General features: G+C 42.1%; 1 protein-coding gene across 4 annotated transcripts in view; it reads right to left on the bottom strand.

The window, feature by feature from the left end:
• ANKRD11 (ankyrin repeat domain containing 11) overlaps positions 1 to 23,930 on the bottom strand; it is a 179,499-nt gene that overhangs the window by 23,030 nt on the left and 132,539 nt on the right. For 2 of the 4 annotated variants that reach the window (XM_083456434.1, XM_083456435.1), the window contains 2 exons: positions 772 to 942; positions 109 to 315 (listed from right to left, as the gene is read on the bottom strand). In XM_083456434.1, the coding sequence (XP_083312560.1) occupies positions 109 to 315; positions 772 to 942 (378 nt within the window). The remainder of the gene's footprint in view (positions 1 to 108; positions 316 to 771; positions 943 to 23,930) is intronic. The other 2 variants (XM_083456436.1, XM_083456437.1) reach the window with 2 other exon arrangements.

The raw sequence follows: 23,930 nt of genomic DNA, 5'->3' as shown, positions 1-23,930 counted from the left end.
TTTCTTCAGTGTCTCAGCCAAGAAACAATTGTATTGTTTTTCTACCCCCACACCACCCCCCACCCCCACATACTCCAGCAGTCAATTCAGAATGAATAGAGTGGTTACCTGCAAAATCTTTTACATTGACATCTGCACCCTCAATAATGAGTTCCTTGATGCGTCGGGCATCTCCTCGGATAGCTGCCCGGTGCAGCCGAGTCTCTCCACGTTCATTTCTCTTGTTTACTTTATCTTTGGTTTTGGAGGCAGAATTAGGAGTTCCCTTCTGACAAACTGTGGATTGAGAGGGATGCTTTGGTGTTGTATCTACTGCTGGCAGGAGAGGTGGGGAAAAGCACACATGAAGGAGGAGTTCAGTTCAAAGCCAAAACCCCAAAGCCTTTAGAGGGAGCTGTTGCCATATAGTTACACTCTTGCCTTGAAGCAGAGGAAATGGCTGGGGGATTGGGGGATGGGAGAGTTAATCTTTCCAAGCAGAGGAATGCCTCTGCAGGCACAATGGAGACATTAATGGAAGACTGTGATTAAGCAAATACTGTAGAAAGCAGCTGTGGTTCCTCTCAGGAATGAAGGGGCCTGAGATCTAAGGGAAGAAGTGAAGTCGATTCACTAGCTGCAAACAGGGGGGGGGGGGGAGTTCTCCAAGCCTTGTATGCTGAACACCTAACTGGATGTTTCTGAGATCCCCACTAAGACAGCAACTGCAGACTTTGAGGGAGAACCATAAGGGCCTAATTCTACTTTAAACACAAATTATACTGTCCACACCTGGACTGTTTGCAGACTCTTCTGCTGTCATCTGCATAAGAAGGGCAACCTGCTGGCGCTCAGAGAGCGGATAACCTGCACGGATTCCTGGAAGTCCCATTCCGAACAGCAGGCTGGGCTTTCGAGTTGCAGGCTCCTTTTTAATCCTCTTCCTTTCAGGACCCTGCTTTTCTGTGAAAACAGAGATAGGGGAAAAAATTGCAACTGAAATTCATTCGTTCTGAAGATATTTGCTATTTGCTATTTGAAATATTTGATATTTGATATTTAATATTTGATATTTGAAAGCTTCCCTTTCAAACCTTTGCTCCTGACAGTGTCAAGATACTGAAGATGCCTTTGTCTAACTTCCTGCAAAGTAAGCCCTAGGGTTCATTGTTTTTATTTTAGAAAATTTATATCCCTGTTAAAAACAGTACGCAAGGTGGCTTACAAATTTGAAAACAAAACATACCACATCTTAATAAATATCAATGAAAAGAGACAATTGTGACAAGTAGTAAATATTAAAAACAGCAGGGTCAGGGTTAGCATTACAAATTTCTAAACAAGCAGATTTAAAAGCCTGTCTAAATAAAAGCATCTTAGCAAGATGCCAGGAGACAGGCAGTACCAAGGTCGACTGGGCCTCCCATAGAAAAGAGTAACATAATTTAGGTATAGCCAGGGAGAAGGCTCTCTCACACATTTCACATCTTGCTTCAGCCATAGTTGGGATGAAAAGAAGAAGGGAGCAGCAGGATGGTACACAAAGAGGTTGCTCTTTGGGTTACCTGGACTCAGGCTTCAAGCATAGTCACCAGCCCCCTGAATCATGCCCAGAAACAAACTGAAAACAAGTGTAGCTGCTGTAAAATGGGCGTGATATGCTCATTAACACACAAGATGTAACATCTGTCAAACTCAATACATGGTGGAGGATAGGTTTAGACTTCTTAATTAGACCCTTGCAATTTGCCCCTGCCCACAATTATTTTACACCTATCTCTGTTTAGGATTTTGTAGAAACAGAAGCAAGGGGTTTCCTGATAGGAAAAGCAAGGACCTGGCAATTGGTTTGCTTAGTAAAGCAGAACAAGAAAATTGCTGGGGAAGAGTCAGAGCTGCTGTATGAATACGATCAGCACCTTTAGCAAACTTCAGCAGCTGATGAACACCTTCCCAAATAACTAGTTGAAAGAAAAAGATACAGTGGCTGAGTGTGGACTGGAAATAATGGGGCCACTCATCAGCTACTTGGGGTAAATACACTGGAATGAGTGAACAGATATGTGCTTAAGCAGGCACACTTTTTTCATAATTGTGTAGAAGTGTACACACTTTCTGAGGCAGCCCATTAACAAGCTAAAACAGGTTGTGCTACCCCAAACCTTAAGAATCATAGAAACATAGAATTGTAGAGCTGGAAGAGATCCCAAGGGTCATCTAGTCAAACCTCCTGCAGCGCAGAAATCTCAGCTAATGCATCCATTACAGATGGCCATCTAACCTCTGCTTAAAAACCTCTAATGAAGGAGACTCCACAACCTCCTGAGGGCGAGTGTTCCAATGACAAATAGCTGTTACTATCAGAAAGTTATTTCTGATGTTTAGTTGGAATCTCCTTTCTTGCAACTTGAAGCCATTGGTTTGAGTCCCCCGCCCCCAGAACAGGAGGTAACAAGCTTGCTTCATTTTCCATGTGATAGTCCTTCAGATATTTGAAGATGGCTATCATATCTCCTCTTTTCCAGGCTAAATATACCCAGCTCCTTCAACCATTCCTCATAAAGCTTTGTTTCCAGACCCATGATCATCACCCTCCTCTGCACACATTCCAGCTTGTCAACATCTTTCTTAAATTGTGGTGCCCAGAACTGGACGCGGTATTCCAGGTGTGGTCTGATCAAGGCAGAACAGAGTGGTACTGTAAACTCCCTCAGTCTTGTGGTGGTATTCCTACTTCCAAAAGTAGGCCCTGCTCTGCCTGGCTTTTCAAAGACAGCCCCCCCCCCCCCAATCATTCCTTTTAAAGGGGAGTGTTAATCTCATGGTACTGTATCGGATGGAGCTAACATTCTGGTAGAGTCTGAAGAGTTTGCCAGATCAACCACTTGAGATAAAAAAATCAGAATACAGTATAACTAAATCTGCCATTCCACATACAGACTTACAGCATTATAACAAGACAAATCAACACACACACACACACACACACACACACACACACGTGTGCACTGCAATAGCAATGGGTAAGTGCTGCCACTCACAAATTCTGAGGGAAAGGGTTTACTTCACTGAACATCTACCAACTGTTTCCATCTGGAGCACTCAGATTTTGAGAGGTCACTGTGGGCTACATAGTTGTTCATAAGGCCCATATTTATATTTCAGAAAGCTTGTGATGGCTTAATGGGAAGCTTTATTTTTAGTACAACAAACAGACCTATGGCATAAGCAGCAGCAGCCTTCAAGTCTGAATGAGTGGCCTAGCATGAACACCATTCTCCCCGAGCCCCAAGGCAGGACCTGACAAAGTGATTTGCTATTCCATTCCCTCCTTTAAGTCTCCTCCTTCCCCCATTCTCCTCAGCTTCGAGTGTGCAAATTTCAATGAATGTGATTTTCCCCCCCTCTTCAGGAGCATTCTAATTTCCTCCTTGCCAGAAGAGTTATCTTCTCCATAGCTCCCACTCCACCTTCCCCAAAATTAATGCGGTCATTTTAAGCAGCTAAAATTAATGTGGCCATTTCAATACTCTCTTATTCAAGTGCTAACTTGTTACAGGAGGCATGACACAAGTATTTCTATGCAATTAAAGTTTCAGGATCAATAAATATGTAATCAAAGGTATATGTAGAAAATAAAAAAGTTTATATTGTACACTGTCCAAATAAGAAGGTATGTCAACAAAATCATACTTGCTTAGGAATCGACGAGATCAGAGATTTATTGAAGAATGGGGAAAATTCTCAGAATATATGCATAATTTAAGTGAAAAACAAATAACGCTTGTAACGTTTAGCGAAGCTTTGTAAAAAAGAAAGTTAAAATTATGGACTGAAAGTAGATTTAATTTAAGTAGATAAGAACTAAGAAATGTGTGGAAAATTGAGAAGGGAAGGAGTACCAGCCAAGTTGAGGGAAGTCAAAAAATGAGAGAATGGTTTTATAAATTGTTTGAATTGTATTAATTTGTCTTATTGGTAAATTGAATAAAAATTATATTAAAAAAACAAAAACAAAATCATACTTGCTTACACTATGAGAAAAGTGGAACAACCACTGCCATGCACATCACATGGCTTACTAGTAAACACTTCTGTTTTCCATGGAGGTTTCACTCCTATTACTTTTTCTGTGCTCGGTAGAATAAAAACCTAGTCCTGACAAGCCTAAATATGCTTTAGTAATGCCAGAATATGTTAGAGAAGCATCAATGAATAGGGAGTAGACAGTAGAGCATGTCCCAGTTCAGTTTTAACACATACGATGATTGAGGACTCAATAGAAAAAGGTGGTATAACCACATCAAATGCTGCATTGAACTTATACTGGACACATCTGTGCCAACTAGTTTTGTGTGGCTTACAATGTGAATAACATAAGCATTATCTAAAGCAACTTCTTTACCAGAAGTTTTAGTCCAGCCCAAGCAGTTGCTCACTGTAAAGAAATATATTTAGGCATCCAGAGAAAAAACAGGCAAGCATCTCATGGCTCCTGAAAGACCCAAATTAAATGCACAAACACACACTCAACTTTAAGTGAGCACTCCTTCCTTTGAAATCAAGAAACTAAATACTGGAACACAAAAATACAACACTCTTGCACAGGATAAATAGATAAATAGAAATGCAATTATTTAATTGATTATGCTGATATCAGAAAACATTGCTATCTTCAAAACTGAGCCCTAAGATTGAGGGGAAATATAATTTTCAACTAAGCAAGTTTCCTTGCTTCTTAAAGCAGATCACACCTGATGACTCCGTTATCAATTGGCAGCAGATAATTAGGATTTTCATAGAATGAAAATAAATCTAGGGACACTGCTGTAGATGGGCTGAAAGTATCTTGTTCCAGAGGACAGGAAATCCCCTAGACTGTTATCTCTCACAGCCTCTGTCCAGAATTAGCAAGCGCTTTAAACAACTGGAATCCTTGAGTATAATAGCCAATCTCCTAAAATCTCCACAGAACAGATAGCATAAGACTTCCTCTTTCCTTTTCTAAATTGCTTCCAACCAGTGACTAGGCAGATCACAAACGATACTTTTAACCTTTACAAGGTAAGCAGGCCTCAAACTGGTCAGTGCCTGATAGGAGACAACTTAGACATCCCATGCACAGCAACACTGAGAAGGATATATATGCAACCAAATCCAATCAAAACCTTGATGTGCTTATTTGACCTGTTATAATATGGCTACACAAATCACTGAGGATCCTTTTCATTATTTCAAGAGGGCTGCACAGCTAATAGAAAAACATTTTTATCACATTTTAATTGTTTGCTTCTTAGTGTCTCCTTTCCCCTCTGCATCCTATAGCATTCTCTCTCTCTTCCCCATCTGTTAACTGGCACCCCCGCTTTTCAATACTCCACAGTTCTCATTGCACCCCATCTCTATTAGTCCATTTTATTATCTGCATTCCTTAGTAGCTCTTTTCTCTTTTACTAGTAAAGACCTCTGGACCCCAATCTGTCACCTCCTATTTTTCTCTTTCCACACCCTCCCCAAACACCTGTCTTTCCACCCTCCCCACCCTAGAGTTCCCTCCCCTCTCAATGTTGCAGTTTGAATGCTAGGACCATGTGATTCCTCCAAAACAAACACCATCTAGATTGTTCCAAGAAGGGAACTACAACTATGTGTTCCCCAGGCAAAAACAAATGAAAAGACACACACACCACACACCAGTTTGAACTGTAGCATATGTTGCTTAACAACTGTACAAAGAAAAGAAAAGAAATTATGTTCCACAGCCTGGTTAAACAGAGAATTTATATTGCTTCAACAATAAATCTTTGACCAATGCTCTTTCATCCTGATGCAGTAGAGCCAACAATGAAATCAGTGGCATAAAAGGACACAAAATGGAAAAAGTAAAATAAAATAAAATTTATTAGAAAAAGAAACGTACAGCCTCTTTTTTTTCTTCCCCTCTTCATTGGTTCAGTCCTTTCCACAACAACATATCCTAACTGACAAATATTTATCCACAGTGTACAATGTAACTACAGATACAGCAAAAAGATCTCGTGCTGGGAAAGAGCATGCTGCTCTGATTCTGGAATAGCATGGGCTATTCTGACTTTGTGCTCCCCCCTCAATGTCTTATAAAAATGCTGCTTGTGACAAAACCTGTCTTGGTGGAGTGCTGCCTCATTTCAGTGGCTAAAGTGAACTAGGGCACCAAATAAACCAGGGCACTGCATAGTTGTGCTTGTGTCTGGATGCCTTATCAGCGAAGTCACAGTTGAGCCAGCAACATACCAAACACAACACTGCTTAAATAGCTCAAGTTTTTGGTTGACATCTTCTCTCTGAAAACAAAAGCCTCAGTGGGATAAACCATACCTAGTGAGTGGACAGATGGTCTTCAATAGCCTGACTAAAATGAAGTCAAGAGATAAATGTGAACTCCTGAACCCAGAGTATTGGCAATGCAATGCCTTGGAAGCAAAATGCTTGCTCTCAAGGCAGCCAACCTCAGGCTTTACTCGGTTCTATTGCACCATCTCAAATTAACGCTTTCCTCTATTGTTTAACATCTAGTTCTCCCCTCAAAAAATGTCACTTAAGAAGCAGAGATTCCAGATGCTACCTGTCACATCTCTTTACACTCCCTGGGTGCCTATTTTGCCAAAGAAAGGATAGCTGGAGTTTGTTTGAACACCATTCCCCACCAGGCCACCTCCAAGCACTCTGTTCCTAACTAGGCTGTGGCCATATTCAGAGGTGTATGTTGACTGAGGAAATGAAGTCTGGGCTACCAGGACCAGTTTAAACTGACCACAGCCTTTTCATAAGCATGAATCATAGCATCAGTTCTGTTATTAAAAAAACAAAGAAAAAAGAACCTTCATCTCACAAGGGTGACACTGCAAAAAATATAAACATAATTCAGACTCAGTGGAGATGGACTCGTGAACTAAGCATGGGGCGGGGGGACAGACTCTGTTCCTGATACAAAAATGGTTCAAGATCTCAGGGGCTGAAAATGTGAATTACTTTCTATAGAGGAAAAGTTTTTCATTCATGCCCCAAAGAGGAATGGTTGTTACAACAATTCAGACACCAAAAAGTCAACACTTGAATATATTAGAGATCAAATAACTTAAAAGAGATGTGGAAATCTTGTGCTCCACTTACCAGCCCATCATAGCTGGCTGAGGACAGGAACGGAAACCTGCTGGATTCCTTCTTACAGGGCCTGAGAAGGGCTTTATTACTTTTGTGTTGGGAAGTAGCCTGTACTTTGCAATTACTTGCCTCAAATTTCCAGTACCTCAGCCACCACCAGGGGTGGTTCCATTAAAAATTAGGAACAAAAGTAAAAAGCCCTCCCTTCAGCACTTTCATTTTTGCCAACTTCATAAATGCTTTGGGGTGATGATGGGGAAGGCTGCTGATATTCGCTGCCATTTTGTAGGTACACTGCTTCTTGTACTGAATGTAAGAAAGGCCCTGCTGGATCATACCCTCTAGTCCAGCATCCTGTTTATAACTGTGGTCAACCAGATATATGTCTACAAGATTCAAGTAGTAAGGGCACAAGGCAACAGCTCTTCCACTGCTGTCCCTCAGCAAGTGGAATTAAATGGTAGACTGTCTCTGAAAATGGAGGTTCCACATAGCAATCCTAACAAATAGCCATTGATAAAAAAATCCCCATCATCCTCAATAAAAATTTGTCTAGACTTCCTTTAAAGCCACCTGTGACGCTGGCTGCCACCACATCTAGTTGCAATGGATTCCATAAACAAGGGGCTGTACGAAGTAGTACTTTTTCTGGGTCTACTTTCTATGTCTCCAGTTAATGTTACTTGTGTGCTAGCTTATGTATTTTATCTTGCTTTTTGTAAGCTGCTTTGAGAGATTGCTGAAGCAGGGTATATACACCATTTCTATATAAAAAAATAAGATTGTTACGTGCTCTCTCTGGGGCCCTTTTCCTACTGGAAGGGGAGAGGGGAATATCTTCTGTCAAAGCAGCCATCATTTATGTGGCCTCCTTGATCTAACCCCGCTAAACACACTTGGATGTTTCCCTGGGCTGCCACTTGATCAAAACAAAGCAAGAACAATGGGTGCATACTGTTCTCTCCAACACCTCCTGCATCCTCTGTCCCTGTTTCTCTGCCATTACCCAATTCTGTCACGTCCTTAAGCCTCGAAAGCTCTAAAATCTGTTAGTCAGCAAAGTTTTGCCTCCCCACCACGCAGCCCTTTCCTGACCCATTTTTATATTGTACATACCAAATGTTGCTTCTTGCACCAATCCCTAGAGTGCATTAGTAACAACCCCTTTATTGGTCATTTTCTTCTATTCTTTGTGGTCATTTAGCTAGTACTAAACATGGGGAAAGATTCCTGTTATTAAGTATGGCAACAGTCAGCTGCTCCTTTTATTACTTTTTACTTTATTTTTGCATATACAGGACTGCAACAACAAAAGGGGAAGGCAGGTACATTCCCTGGGATGTTTCCTTTGATGTTTTATGTTTTTTGTTGTTGTTTTTTAAAGAAACATATTGCTGTCCTGTATCAGAAAAAACTCTTTCTCCAATTCATCCTGCACTCTGCAGGCAATTTAATGACCAGCCTGTAGACATACATTTCAACAGAAGCTAACAAGACCACCCTGGCATAAACAGTTTATGGAGGCCAAAATAACATACAGCTTCTTTAAGCCACAGTTTACTGGGGATTCAGTACCTTCTTCCAGAGCAAGGACTAAACCCTGGAAAATGTGGCCTAGAAGAATGTGTGAAGAGTATTTCCTTTACCACCACACAACCACAACCATAACTTTCTATTATTTTTTTGCAGTATTTATAGGCCATTCTATAAAAGAAAAGTTCTTAGGACAGCTCACAAATAGTAAGAATGTTTAAAATTCCACAACCATAAACCCAATAAAATTATAAACACAGTCAACCCCAGGCATTACTGCAGAGAGTGAAAATGGCTTAAAACTAAACCAGATTACAGTGGTACCTCGGGTTACATACGCTTCAGGTTACATACACTAACCCAGAAATGGTGCTTCAGGTTAAGAACTTTGCTTCAGGATGAGAACAGAAATCGTGATCTGGCGGCGCGACAGCAGCAGGAGGCCCCATTAGCTAAAGTGGTGCTTCAGGTTAAGAACAGTTTCAGGTTAAGAACGGACCTCCGGAACGAATTAAGTACTTAACCCGAGGTACCACTGTAAAAGGCGGTGACGGGGGGAGGTCTTTGCCTGGTGCTGAAAGATAGGTGCTAGATTACTATCTCTGGGGAGGGTGTTCCACAGCCACAATGTCACCACTGGAAAATCCCCCTCATTCTATGGTAGTCTTCAGAGGAAACCCTCTGAAGAAGAGCTTAAAGTCCAGGTAGTGAATGTGGAGACAGAAAGTCCTTCAGGTACCCTTCAGGTACCCTAGTCCCAAACTATGAAGAGCCTTAAAGGTCAAAACTAGCACAAAGCATGGGGAATAACATGAAACCCTAAGGACCAGTGGCGTAGCGTGGGGGGCACGGGGGGGCCGGCCGCACCGGGCGCAACATCTGGGGGTTAGGATTAGGGGGCGCAAATCCACGGGTTAGGGGGCGCAAATTACTTGCCTTGCCCCGGGTGCTGACAACCCACGCTACGCCACTGCTAAGGACCCCAAAGCATAAATGCTATGGAATGCAGCAGAAGCCCTCTAAGCACCACCTTCTGGAATAAGCTGTTCAGGTATGACTGGATCGTGCAACAACTCACTCTGACAGTATCTCTAGAAGGATATCATGGTCAATGGTACTTAAAGCTGTTCAGAGGTCTAGGAGAATTATGCTCCTCCTTCTCTGTCTCCTGTCAAAAGTAATACCACAGAGCAAACAAGAGTTTCCATTACAAAACCGTATCTGAAACCCTACTGAAATGGAGTGAGAAAATTGGTTTCATACATTTTGTCCTTGGAACTGGCTACAACCTACCCTCTTAAGCACCTCACCCAATAATGGAATGTTAGCCAACAGCTATTCTCAGCTTTTGAGTCCAAGGTAGGTTTCTTTGGGAGCACTTTACTACAGCCTCCTTTAAAGGTAGCTGGAATTTCTTTCTCTTTGTCTCTATAACAGTTATTTCCTGGTTTCAGCCAATCCTCCCTCCCTGCTAGATGTTCCTTGCTAGATGCAATAAGCCAAGATGGGCAGTGACTGAGAAGACAGGTGGTTGGCTGGATTCAGCCAAGAATCTTGTTCCTTAATAAATTAAAATCACCCAACAAAATTGAACCAGATGGTTTCCCGAGCAGATCCCTTGGCTGATCTGCATTAACTGTGGCATCCAGATCATGGTGGATAATTTCTTTGAAATTATTTCCAAATAGACCCCTTCATATCCTCTAATGCGACAGATTGCAGGGGACTCTGAACCACGTAGAAAATATTTAGGAAGGAACATGCCTCCAGGGCTATGGGTGAGCACCCACACTTACTGGAGGAAATAAGCATGTTCTAGAATAATATATATTCCAAAGAATTCCTATTGACTCTAAACCCAAACTGGAATATGAATTCACTGGAGAGAAGATTTAGTTTGGGACAATTACAAAACAAGTATACTGGGCAATTAACCAAAGACACCTGATTCAATGCAAATCGTTACACGGCTCACCGAAGCCTCTGTCTATGTGCCACCTATCAGGACAAGAAAGACAAAAGGGGAGCCATTCAGCAGAAGCAGAGCAATGTAAGTTTTTTTCAACAACTTTCAAGATTTTCAGGGGAGAATGATCATTCATGCAGAGTACGCAAGACTGTCTGTATATTGAAATGCAAGTGAGCTACAGTCTTCCAGCTCATATATTTTCTGCATGTGTGTCTGTGCTGCGGTCAAGTTGCCAGTGCCTGGATCAGGGAAAAATACCAGTAATAGGAGCCACGAGAGTGAAACAAGCAGCAAGCATTTTCTTCACCTATGTAACTTTTTCAAGGAAGGTAAGATTTCCTTGGTGATACTTGTGTAACAGAAGAAATCCAACAAATCCCAGACAGACCCTTCTACCCAAGATCTACAAAATACTAACAAACTGAAGTAGAAGGTTAATAGATGCTGAAGGGCTGTTTTCTGCATATTCCTACAAAGTGAGTATATAATTAGAACACCAATGCTTTCATTAATACTACTGAGATGCTACCGGGCTGTCAGAGTGAGCCCACAGTCATCCTCCCCTCCACACAAAAACTCTGCCTCTGAAGTTTGACTGCGACTGTTAAATTTTTAATCTTACCAACTCTGCAACTGCAGAAAATTCCTCCTCTGTGGAACACTTAACATTAGAAGCCTGAAATCGATAGGGATAAAAATAAACTGAAGAGACTTCCGCACTCTCACTTTAACATGCTGGAATTAGACAGATGGACCTGACTGAGTGAATGCAGACTTTGGGAGATGCTCAATTTACATCCTTCAAAGGAAGGAATATTGTGGTTACAGTAAACGCAATGCAGAATCTGGTTCCTAGCCTTGTCATGTGCTTGCTTCAACTTTTTTACCATCTTCTTTGTCTCTTTTGGCATTTCACCTTCTTTACCTATGAAATGGAGAGAGACAGCTCAAAAGGGCCTACATCATTAGTGAAGGAGAAATGCTCCACTCCAATGATGCTATGAGGGAGAGAATTAACTCAAATTTACCTCACTGTGTCTGGAGAATTGGTGGCAGTTTGAGGTACCGTAAAGGTTACACCTTGGGAATTCTGAGCTAAGGAGCAGCTTACACCACTTATGATGGGAAGGGTTAGGGTCTCTGTCAGGGGGAAAACAGTAATAGCATCAGATGTGTATCTGAGTGGGAAAGGCCTTTTAGAATTGAACTATAAGGTGTACTGCAGTACAGCAAAACTGAGCGAAATGATATGTGGTTCTGCCTTTTTACAAATTCAGCTTTGCCTCCCGATTGGCTGGGACAGGCTATTTTTGCTCTGCCTTTTCTCTGCCTAGTTCCATATCTGTGAGGCTATTCTCTCCTGTCAGGCTTATCATCTGCCTTTGTTCATTCACCTAGCCCAGGGGTCAGCAATTTTTTTAGCAGGGGGCCGGTCCACTGTCCCTCAGACCTTGTGGGGGGCCGGACTATTTTTTTTTGGGGGGGGGTGAACCAATTCCTGTGCCCCACAAATAACCCAGATATGCATTTAAAATAAAAGCACACATTCTACTCATGTAAAAACTGTAAAAACACACTGATTCCCAGACTGTCTGCGGGCTAGATTTAGAAGCCGATTCGGCCGGATCTGGCCCCTGGGCCTTAGTTTGCCTACCCATTACCTAGCCCCTGACTCCAAGTGCTCTAAATACAACTACATATTTTCTAGTTAGAATAAACTATCCAGGGAAAGGAAACTGGTTCATTTGCATAGTTTGCTTCATGTGGCAAATTGTGTTTCCAATTTGAAGAGGACTTTCAGGCTCAGGAGATCTGTATTTTAGTGAGCTGCAAATCATGGAAACTGCTCAGTGAAACTATACTAGGAATGCTTGGGACCCTGGAGAAGGAAAAAGTATATGAAATATACTGCCCCTTTGACCTCAAAATGCTGATGCTCAGTTAAAGAGATAGGGCACATGTTGATCACTCTGCTTGATTTCTGGTCTTAACATGACACACAAGAAAGAGGACAGTTTGATCAGGCAGACCCATTTCTCAACCAAGGACCTACTAAATTCTACCTATTCTAGACTTACTAAACTGTTTTAACCCTTGCTGGACCAGGACCGCAGGAATTAGAAAAGTCAGCACACACACCCCACAACAATAACCTCAGGGAAGGGCCACAGTTCACTGGTAGAGCATCTGCTTTGCACACAGAAGGTCAATTCCTGGCATCTCCAAGTAAGGCTGGGAGAGACTCCAGTCTGAAACCCTGAAGAGCCACTGTCTGTGTAGACAATACTGAGCTACATGGACCAATTCTCTGACTCAATATAAGCCAGTTTCCTGTATACCTATGAATTAAGTATTCCGCTGTGCCCATGGTTTCCATTCCCCACCTCCAAAAAAAGGAGTTTTTAACGCAGTATGTTTGTTAGGTGGTCATACTACATGCATGCTTTAACACATTTGTATTAAATTTATATTTTTTCAAACAGTATACATGTTCTATAACTGAAGATTTGAGAAATCTGAAAGATCCTATTTAAATTTTGAAAAGCATTTTTAAAATCTGGATTTATATCTGTCCTGTGTGGAAGACCCACAGGAAAACATTGGACTTTGTCCTCAGATTCAAGGGGTTAAGTCTGCTGTAAGTCACTCAGAAAAGTTTTGGCAAAGTCAACTAAGTGTAACAGTAAGACCCATAGCTGGCCTGCAAGCAAGTATGTATGTAAACAGGAAGGACAAAAGAGTGGGTGGGAAAAGCTGACTAGAAACTGCAGAGGATGTGCTGTCATCCTCTTGTGTTTGGTTTAGAAACTGAGACAGAAAAATCAACTGAAAAGACTCTACTCTCCTAGAAGGTAGGCAGATGACAGGAAATAGTTAGTGGTTGGGAAAATATACTTAAGGATTTGCAGGAGATCTGTGATAAAAATGTGTACATCCTCTCTACGTTGTGACCCCTCCCCCCATAACTTCTATTTAAAAAGGAGTTTGAACAGGCCTTCCTGAATTTCACTAGATTTACAAATGGAAACACAGTACTATAGATTTAACTTGCTATCTGGCTGGTTTATTACTCTCTACCTTTTGCAGAACTGGAAGCTGAAGATGTTTTTGTTATTTCATAATTCCTTACAGCAACATTTGTGACTTGAAATCTATTTCATAAACAAACAGCAGGACTAATTTACCAAAGGTTCCCTCCACTGAATAAATGAGAACCATGTATATACCCCATATATATATATATATATATATATATATATATATATATGTCTATTGCTAGGGCAATGTCATCCACGTCTCTTCTATACTGGGCAATCATAATCAGAAACATGCACGTGCCTCAAGTCCATTTTATAGGCACAGGAGAAGCAAAAGCAAGCACAGACCAAAAGACAGCACAGATGGAGGAACAAGGCCAATGACATGGCACTCAATTCTAGTTGTTATTGGCTTTTTACGTATCAAGGAAACTGCTTCATTCGCAAAGTAATCTCCCTGCCAGAAAACAGATGCAAAAGCATAGTTTCCCCAGTCTAAGCCAAGTCAGGGATATTTCTTATAATTCCCCACCACTGAAATTTAATCTGATATTCTCTATTTCTGGTTAAGGCACCTCTGCATACTTTCTTCCTGAGCTATCCATGTGGCTCATCAGTAAAAGGAACAGCATGGACTCGTGTTAAAGGAACTAAACAGGCTGGGCTGATTCCACAACTTTTCTGTTCTGCAATGTGGATAGGTAAACCTAACTTGTGCATGCTCCCTCACTGTCTATAAAATTGTAATTTACTCTTATTGATCCTTCAGGTGTGGACAGGAACAGTAGAATAGGCCTGGCCTAACCTGAAGTTACAAGCATGCCCAAACTGCTGGGGCCATGCATGGATAGGACAGCCTGCCACTCTCAGGAATGCAGACTTTAAGTGCTGAATATCCTGGCACCAACATGTGCTTTGGAGAAGCCAGAAATAAAATTAGGCATCAGTCTCAAATTTCTAGGAACCAGGCACTTGGGATTTTTCAAGCTCTGCTTATTATTTCCAGCTCAGTGGCTTTTCTTTCTTTCCTCGATGCAACTCTCCAAACTTCATCCTAAGTCAATATTGGCATGAAAAATGTACACAAGCCAAGAATTCAAGATTCAACTCTGCTGCTCCTCTACAGCGGAGAAATAGGAATTTGCTTTTAACTTTTTTATTATTACATGTAAATCAAAGAGGAGAGAATAAATATAATTTTGAGGACAGTAAAACCTTTGCTCACTTACATTCAAATGGTTCTTGGGCTTTCTATTAGGTTTCCAGTTATACATTAAACAGACATGCTTTAATCTGGAATTGGTAGTCATAAGTCTAGTTTAGATCTAACCAGAAATTCCCCCCAGCCCAATCCATTTACAACTTCATTTTTAGCACAAGTGAACTAAATCACAGGTGAAGCTCAGGGTTGAGGTGATGGGGTATGGAAGGAGGAATGTTTAAATGCAATAGCAGGGGGGTGGGTTTGATACTGATCTCTTAAGACCACAGGGTAGAGAAGATCCAAAGGCAGCATTCCACTCATTACAAAAGATGGGACTTTGGGGGGGAAGGGAGATGAAGCATCATTGCAGAGACAAGGCAAGAAAAGCACAGGCAGGTAATACCCCAGACAATATCTTACAGATACTGTGGAGAAGGGACCACCTCCTGGTCCTGTTAAAAGACTTTCATTTTTGAAGAGTGCCTTCCCAAGTACATGCCAAACAAAGGATCATTAAGAATAAATCAGAATTGCACAGACAGTGAGGAAGGATAGATTATGCCCCTGGGAGGAAGCACAAGACAAGCCTTGCGTTTCTTATTCACAGTCTCATATGCAGAGTGTGACTCATTCTTACAGTAGGCATGGCAGTACATAAAAATGCTTGTGCTTTAGCAAATGTCAGTTCAGATGGAAGGAAGTGGGTTTTACCTGAGCACATCCAAGGCTCAGAGGGGGGGATTGCAGAATTGCAATGTGTGGGTTGGAGCTCCAGCGTCTATGGGCAGCCGTGCATAGTGCAAGAAATCAGGAAGGGAATGCATGTAGGGAGAACACAAACAGAGATTGCTGAAGCTTGTTAATGTAAAATGCACAAACATATGACCACAATATACAAAAGGCAGGAGGAGGAAAATGGGCTGGGGACCAGAGGAACATGCAATGACACTGAAAGAGCAGTACATAATTAGCACAAAGTAACTGACAGGGGAGGAAGGACAAGCCTAGAGCATGCTTGACTAATCAAATGGAATAAGTTGCCAAACATGTCAGTAGTTGATATGGGAGAGCTAGCAGTTTGAAAATGGGGACCAGGCTGGTGAGCCAAGTAGGTTTGCTTGAGAAGGAGAAATGAGGGGGTGAAAGAAGAGAAGGATATCAAGAAAAGAGGAAACCTGAAAAGTTGCCCTGAAATACCTTAATAAACAGAAGAGCTTCACACAAATTCTCTAACAAAAATACAAATAGTTAATAGAATCACAGACTCATAGAATTGTAGAGTTGGAAGGGACTCCACATGGTCATCTACTCCAACCCCCTGCAACGCAGGAATCTCCACTCTTCTTTGGCGATCACTCATAGCCGAGTAAGATTGTCTTCCATGGACATGTTCTTAGCAGTGAGTCCCTAAGTGACTGTGGAGGCCAATTCTGGATCTACACGTCCTTCCACAGTGGGGACATAGGTTTCTGTGTGGGAGTTGATAACGGTGAGAGTTTGCCAAATGTGCCTTCCTCTTAGCACGTTTCATCCTGAATTCAAGTGTCTTCAAAGTCCATGACACCTTTGGTAAAGGCTGTTCTCCAACTGGAGCGCTCGCAGACCAGTGTTTCCCAATTGTAGGTGTTTATACTACCTTTTTTCTAGATTTGCCTTGAGAGAGTCTTTAAACTTCTTTTGTTGACCACCACCATTACGCTTTCCATTTTTAAGTTCAGAATAGAGTAGTTGTTTTGAAAGACAACAATCAGGCATCCAAACATGACCAGTCCAACGAAGAATCACTGCTTCGACACTGGTGATCTTTGCTTCTTCCAGTACAGTCATACCTCAGGTTGAAGTAGCTTCAGGATAAGTATTTCCGGGTTGCACGCTGTGGCGACCCAGAAGTAACAGAGCGCATTACTTCTGGGTTTCGCCGCTCGCGCATGCACAGACGGTCAAAATGACGTCATGCGCATGTGCAGAAGTGGTGAATCACAACGTGGACGCAGGTTGCGCTCGCTTCTGGATGCGAACGGGACTCCGGAACAGATCCCGTTCACATCCAGAGGTACCACTGTACACTTGCATTAGTTCGCCTGTCTTCCCAAGTGATGTGTGAAATTTTTCAGAGAAGAGACACCATTAATGGAATCTTTCAAGGAGTTGGAGATGGCGTTTCTAAGTGCTCCATGTTTCACAAGCATAGAGTAAAGTTGGTAGTACAATAGCTTTGTAAACAAGCATTTTGGTTTCCCTGTGAATGTCCCGGTCCTAAAACATTCTTCACTTTAATCAGGAGAAAGCTGCACCCGCAGACCTCAGGCGATGCTGGATTTTGGCATCAATGTCAGCCCTTGTGGAAAGACACCACTGAGTTGGATTTGTGGCGCCGCAGAGGGGTTGTTTTGTGCTTGTTGGTGCAGCACTTTTGTTTTTTAGATGTCAAGCAATAGGCCAAGCTTTTCATAAGCTTCAGCGAAGATATTTAGGATGGCTTGGAGGTCATCCTCTGAATGTGCACACACTACATTGTCATCAGCATACTGAAGCTCTATGACAGAAGTTATGGTAACCTTACTCTTTGCTTTCAGCCTACTCAGAATAAAGAGCTTTCCATCTGTCCGATATATGATTTCTACTCCAGTGGGGAGTTTCCCTTCGACAAAGTGTAGGATAATAGTGATGAAAATAACAAATAGAGTTGGGGCAATAACACAGCCCTGTTTAACACCTGATCCCACTGTGGGTGGTTCACATTGAAAGCCCTTGTTATCTGCAATTGTTGCTGTCATATAATCATGGAGGAGCCGAAGGATGTTCACAAATTTATCTGGGCAACCAATTTTCAGAAGGACAGTCCACGGGATATTATGATTTACAGTGTCAAAGGCCTTAGTCAGGTCAATAAACACCATGTACAGGGGTTGGTTTTGCTCTCTGCACTTTTCTTGAAGCGAAGCTGTTGAGCGGTGAAAATCATGTCCACTGTCCCCCTAGAAGGTCAAAAACCATTTGGGGATTCAGGATTCAGGAAGGGTAGTCTCAGATACTGTTAGGAGATGGTTTGCTAAGATCCTTGCAAGAATTTTGCTGTCCGCAGCTAATAAAGAGATGCCTCGATAGTGTCCACAATCCATTCTATCACCTTTTAAAAGAGATGGATAATTTTGGCATCCTTAAAGTCTGCTGGGATCTCCTCTCTCTCCCAGTCCCCCCCCCCCCGATGAGCTTGTGAAGTTGTTGTGTAAGTTCAATTCTGTCCACTTTGAAGACTTCGGCAGGTATCCCATCAGGTCCACTGGCTTTGTTGTTTTTCATTTGGTATTAACCATTTGGTATTAACTGTACAAAACTCTCCCAGATTTGGAGCTACTGCAAACTATCTAGTTCTACCCCCTGCAATGCAGGAATCTCTACTAAAGCATCCCTGACAGGTGGCAATCCAATGTCTGCTTTAAAATCTCTGAGGAAGGAGAGTCCGTTACCTTCTGAGGGAGTCCATTCCACTACTGAACAGCTCTTACCATCAGAAAGTTCTTCCTGAAATTTAGTAGAAAGCTCCTTTCTTGTGACTTGAATGCATTAGTTCAGGTCCTACCCTCTGGAGCAGGAGAAAGCAAGCTTGCTCCATCTTCCATGTGACAGCCCTTCCTATACTGAAGATGGCTATCAGTCTCCTCTTTTTCATGCTAAGCATGCCCAGCTCCCTCAACCATGCCTCATATGGCATGGTTTCCAGACCCTTTATCATCTTGGTCATCCTCCTCTGTACATGTCCCAGCTTGTCAATACTCTTCTTAAATTGTGGCACCCAGAACTGGACACAGTATTCCAGGTGTGGTCTGACCTAAATTATATTGCAGGATCTGCAGGTGATGTCCTGTTTGATAGCATAGTTGAGATTCCTGCATTGCAGGGCCCTGGACTAGATGACCCTCAAATTTCCTTTCAACTCCACAGTTCTATGATTACGTATATGCCTTATGTTCTAACCATCCTGGTGCTTTTGAAGTTAGTTATGATTCCTACTGCAATGCGCAGAATCTTCAAATGCTTCACATGCACAGGTGAATTATGGAAAAAATCCCACATGCCTGAAAATTACCGTATTTTTCGCACCACAGGGCGCACCTGACCATAGGGCGCACCTAGTTTTTAGAGGAGGAAAACACACAAAAAAATATTCTGAATCAAATGTTGCACTAAACTATTTAAAGCAGCAAAGCGGGCGGCTACTGTCCACTTTGCTGCTTTAAATCGAGCCTCAGAGGAGGGTAGGAAGGGGAACCATGGCTTATCTAAGTCCAGTTAATAATGCTGAGCCTGACTTATGGCCATTGAGATTAGCCTGGCCATCTCAGTGGAAATCTGGGGAGGCTGAGGTGGACTTTCCAGTGGTCAAAGTGTGGTTGTGTCTTCCTGCCCAGCATCTATTTCCTGCCCTCTTTCCCCCCTGCGCCCCCGCACCCTGCTTCGAGGGAAGGAAGCGGAGCCATGGATCCTCTGCTCGCAACTGCAGTGGATTCCCTCCACTTTGAAGCAGGAAAGCGGGAGAGGAGCTGCTTACACGAGTGTAAGCTGCTCCCCTCCCACTTTCCTGCTTCAAAAGGAGCCCAGGAGGAGGGAATCCTCTGCAGCCGCAAGCAGAGGATACATGGTCCCCTTCCTTCCCTCTTCTGTGATTGCTTTGAAGCAGGAAAGTGGGTAAGGAGCTGCTTACACGAGTGTAAGCTGCTCCCCTCCCACTTTGCTGCTTCAAAGGGAGCAGGGGAGGAGGGAATCCGCTGCAGCTTCCCCCACCTCCCGGAGAGCCCGCAGAAGCCATGAGCTCTTTAAAGGGGCTGCGCGGCTTCTCCTGGCTTTTCTGGGAGGTGGGAGAAGGGACTGATGCAGCCAGTCAGTCCCTTCTCTCTCCTGGGGAAAAGCCCGCAAGAGCGCACGAAGCTTGTGTGCGGCTCTTGGGGGCTTTTCCCACCTGCCTCCCCCCTGTATTCGCTCCATAGGACGCACACACATTTTCCCTTGCTTTTTAGGAGGGACAAAGTGTGTCCTATGGTGTGAAAAATACGGTAAATACAGGCTCCTAAAAATTGGATTTTGTCTCCTATGTTTCTCCTCCACCATCAGACCTATGTAGTACGTGGCTGATATCCTCATGACAAAACAAAGCTGAGTTGTTGATCTCAGCTTTACCTACTCAAATGCCTCCTCCATGTTAGACCCCGGTGACCTGCACATTATCTTAACACACATGAAAAAGTAAAAGAAAAAAGGATTGCAATTCCTCATCCAAGCTATTCAAAACAGGGATGACAAGTATAGATTTTCACGCTATCCCATTTAGATTACCTGTAAATCCATTTTTTTAAAGCAAAGATGAAGAGGCACCAAACTCATTGTTCTAATAGGCATCCGAGTGAAATCAAAAACCCTTCACAGCTAGATTTCAAAAGGAAATTGTAGATGAAAATTTTAAACTATTAAAAATGGTTTATAATATATTATTTGAATGGGAGACTAAAGACGAGGAAGTAAAATCTACAATGATTAAATGGGCTCAGAATATCAGACATAACATACAATTGGAGGATTGGGAGAAATTATGGACAGTAAATTTAAAATTTACTGACTGTATTTTACTAAAAGAAAACTACATCAAAATGATGTATCGATGGTATATTATGCCAAGAAAAATGGCTAAAATGTATAAATCAAGTTCCAACAAATGCTGGTAGTGTAAAGAAAAGGAAGGTACTTTTTATCATTTATGGTGTAATTGTAATATAGCTAAAAGTTATTGGGAAATGATATATAATGAAATGGAAAAAATGTTCAAGATAACTTCCGTAAAATCTCCATAAGATTTTTTGCTTCGAATTTTAGGTAAAGATTTGGCAAGAAAGAAACACAGACTTTTTATGTACGTGACTACGGCAGCAAGGATATTATGGGCGCAAGGATGAAAAAGTGATAAAGTACCAACTAAAGAAGAATGAGAAAGAAAACTTACAGAATACACCGAAATGGCAAAATTAACGGACAGATTAAGAAATAAGGACAAAAAATCCTTTAAGGAAGACTGGGAACCATTTGCGGCTTATTTACAAAAACAATATAAGGAATTGGACTCATTAGTAAGTTTCGAGTAAACACTTACAGATAGCAGCATTAATTGTTATTAAAAGATTATAAAGTTCAAATTAGGATAGGGAAATAGCAAGAACTGGAGTGATATGAAAATAAACCAGAATGGGAGTTGATTGAAGTCCAGGGGGATGGGGGAAAATTGGGATAGAAATGATTTATATGATGCTTGAAGTATTATTGTATTAATGGATATGTTTTTTAAAATGTCAATAAAAATTATTTAAAAAACAACAACCACCCTTCACAGCTTAGATAGCCCCGTGGTCCCATTTAGAGGCTTCTTCAAGCTCTTGTCTAAAGCTGAGTGATCAATGCAGCCCCAGACACACAAATACAATAATTTAGGGAGGATTCAGACATCCAAAATGAGATGTGCCCTGGTTGCTATTGGGGAAGCATTTGATTGAATGCAGATAGAGTTAGTTGAAAATTATCCCTGTGATCACAACAGCTGGAAAATGCTTCTCTGCAATTGTGGAAATTGTCACTTAGAAGCTGTGGTTTGTTCCACAAACAGTGTGGGTGAAATGGCATGTTTTGTACTCACAAATGTATGGCAGTGGTGAGGGACCCTTTTCAGCCCAACAGCTGAATTCACTTGTGGACAGCATTTCACAGTGATGACCACAGACAGAGGCAACAGGTATGACTTTTGCCTTTGAGCAGCAGGCTACATACAGCCACAGAGAAGTCCGAGGTTTCCACACACCCCTCACACCTTTCCATCCGGGCAAGCAAGGCCTTATCACAATTCAAGCACACACTCCAGTCAGCCAAAATCAATCAAGGAGAACACAGAGCAGGGCCAGTAATGGGTGTGGACTGGGGAGCATCTTCAGGGCCACATGGAGAAGGCTGAAGGGCCATTTCTAGACTCTGAGTCTGAGGCTTCCACTCCCTCCTTAGGGACAAGTTGCATGAAAATATTTCTGACAGACTTTCTATTCCTGCCCAGTCTCCTAAAAATTATTTTTTTGCCAAGGAATTTAAAATATTTTTCATACTTTTACTGTTGCCCATCAGGAAATGAAAAGAAGCCATTTCTATTCCTTATCCCTAAACCAACCCACCAGGCTGGGAAGTATTTGACACTGTTCATAACAGCATTTGTTAAACAAGGAAAGGCTAGTATTGATGGATATATTTCTCGGTCCCTGAAGCTTGCTCTCAATTTCTTCCTTTCAGAAAGGAAGTTGCCAGGGCCAAAACGACAGGACAGCACCCCTCCCCCCCCCAGCCAGATCCTCGATGCCAAATTTCACAGATGGCTGAGTAACTAGTGCTGCAGTTTCTAAGAATGATGTGTGCTAGACTAGGTACAATGTACTACCATTATAGGGTGCGGCTCGGAAGGACACCCCCCCCCATTCATTTAATTCTATGGTTGCTAGGTGAGGACAGTCTCTTGGCTTTTTCCCTTAAGCAAAAGGGCTAAAGTTACACAAATAAAGACCCAATGCAGAACAGCCCATTGGAGTCCACAGCTGCACGGATGGTATTAAAGCCAGCAACAGAAATGCAAACAAGTAACAGTTTCATACACTAAGACATTTCTCAATAAGCCAGCAATTCTCACGGATTCTCCAGCCAATTAAGCAACTTGTGACTAACAAGCCTGTTCCCATGGAAGCCAGTTCAACCCATATCAGCAGCAGCCGGTTAAGCAACCCAACAATGTTCATATTCCAAGATGGGGGTGGGGGTGGGGAATAATAGCTGACAGTTCATCTGACTCATCACGCATTGCTAATCCACTAATTAGCATCGCAAACACGTTTAAAGATTAACACAGTGGATGCTGAAACACAGCAGTGTTTTGTAAAGACACTGGAGTCAACTAGACCTGCCTTTCTTCATGCCACAAAGGTGATCAGGTGTGTAGAGCAAGGTAGGTCACAATATAACCCTGTTCTTTCAAAGCCTGAAAGATTCAGTGCCACCTATTTGCTAAATGAAGACAATCTGGGGGTTAGGCAACACCTCTCCTTAGTGTATCTGGTGCTTCGCACGGCCATGAAGATGTAACATCACTTCAACAGGAGCAGCTGCTGATGCCAGAAATGGCATATCGTAAATATAACACTGTAGCCAAAGTTGATTTTGTTCAGAGTTTTCCATGGAATTTATTAGGGGAAATATTCAACAGCTGACTATGAAGTGATATGGACCTTGCTCTTTATTTGAAGGATTTCAAATACTTGTGGCCTCTTTTAGTGGACAGATTCTATAAGACGTGTCTTTTTGGTCGTATCATGGATGTGGGGATCTTTTGCTTTTAATTCGTATGTTTGCTGTAATTGGTTTTAGGTTTTTATTATTGCATTGTAAGTCACTTTGTGTCACTTTTGCAATAATAGTAATAAAAAACAACAAAAACAACAATGCTGACTCTAAAGTAATTTAAATATGGTTCCTAGTCCTGGAATCTGACACACGATGTGCATATGTGTATTCATGAAAGTAGCAACAGACTTTTTTCTGGCTCTCATGCTGTGAAGAAGTCTATCTGAAAGCCTGCAACACATTGCAGTAAGTTCAAGTGTTTCATTGTGGCCTCCTGTCAGGTCTCCTAACCCAGTATCTCATGATCACATCAGTGCATTTCAGTTCCAATCTCAGTTCAGGCACGAACCCTTAGCTTTAGACAAAAGCACTTCCTTTCAGTCTCCCATGTGCAATATGAAGATGATAATACTGGTCATTCAGATTGTTTTAAGGACTACTGTGATTGTGTATGTGAAAAGTTGTTCCTGAGCCTGAACAGAGGGGGACTGGAGTAAAACAGATAAGTGAAAATACAAGGCTTGCTTTCAGAGACCACTGGTGTGTTTTATGGTTCTTTACTTCAGAGGAAACTTACATCCTATTGCAGCATGAAAGGCCTGTATTTGAAGAAGCAGGAAACATTTTTCTCATCACTTGGAGTCAAAAA

Source organism: Podarcis tiliguerta (genome assembly GCF_965153285.1).
Source record: "Podarcis tiliguerta genome assembly, chromosome: 8".
Taxonomy (NCBI): Eukaryota; Metazoa; Chordata; class Lepidosauria; order Squamata; family Lacertidae; genus Podarcis; species Podarcis tiliguerta.
Note: the sequence above shows the minus strand (reverse complement) of the source record. Positions and strands in the feature narration are given on the sequence as shown.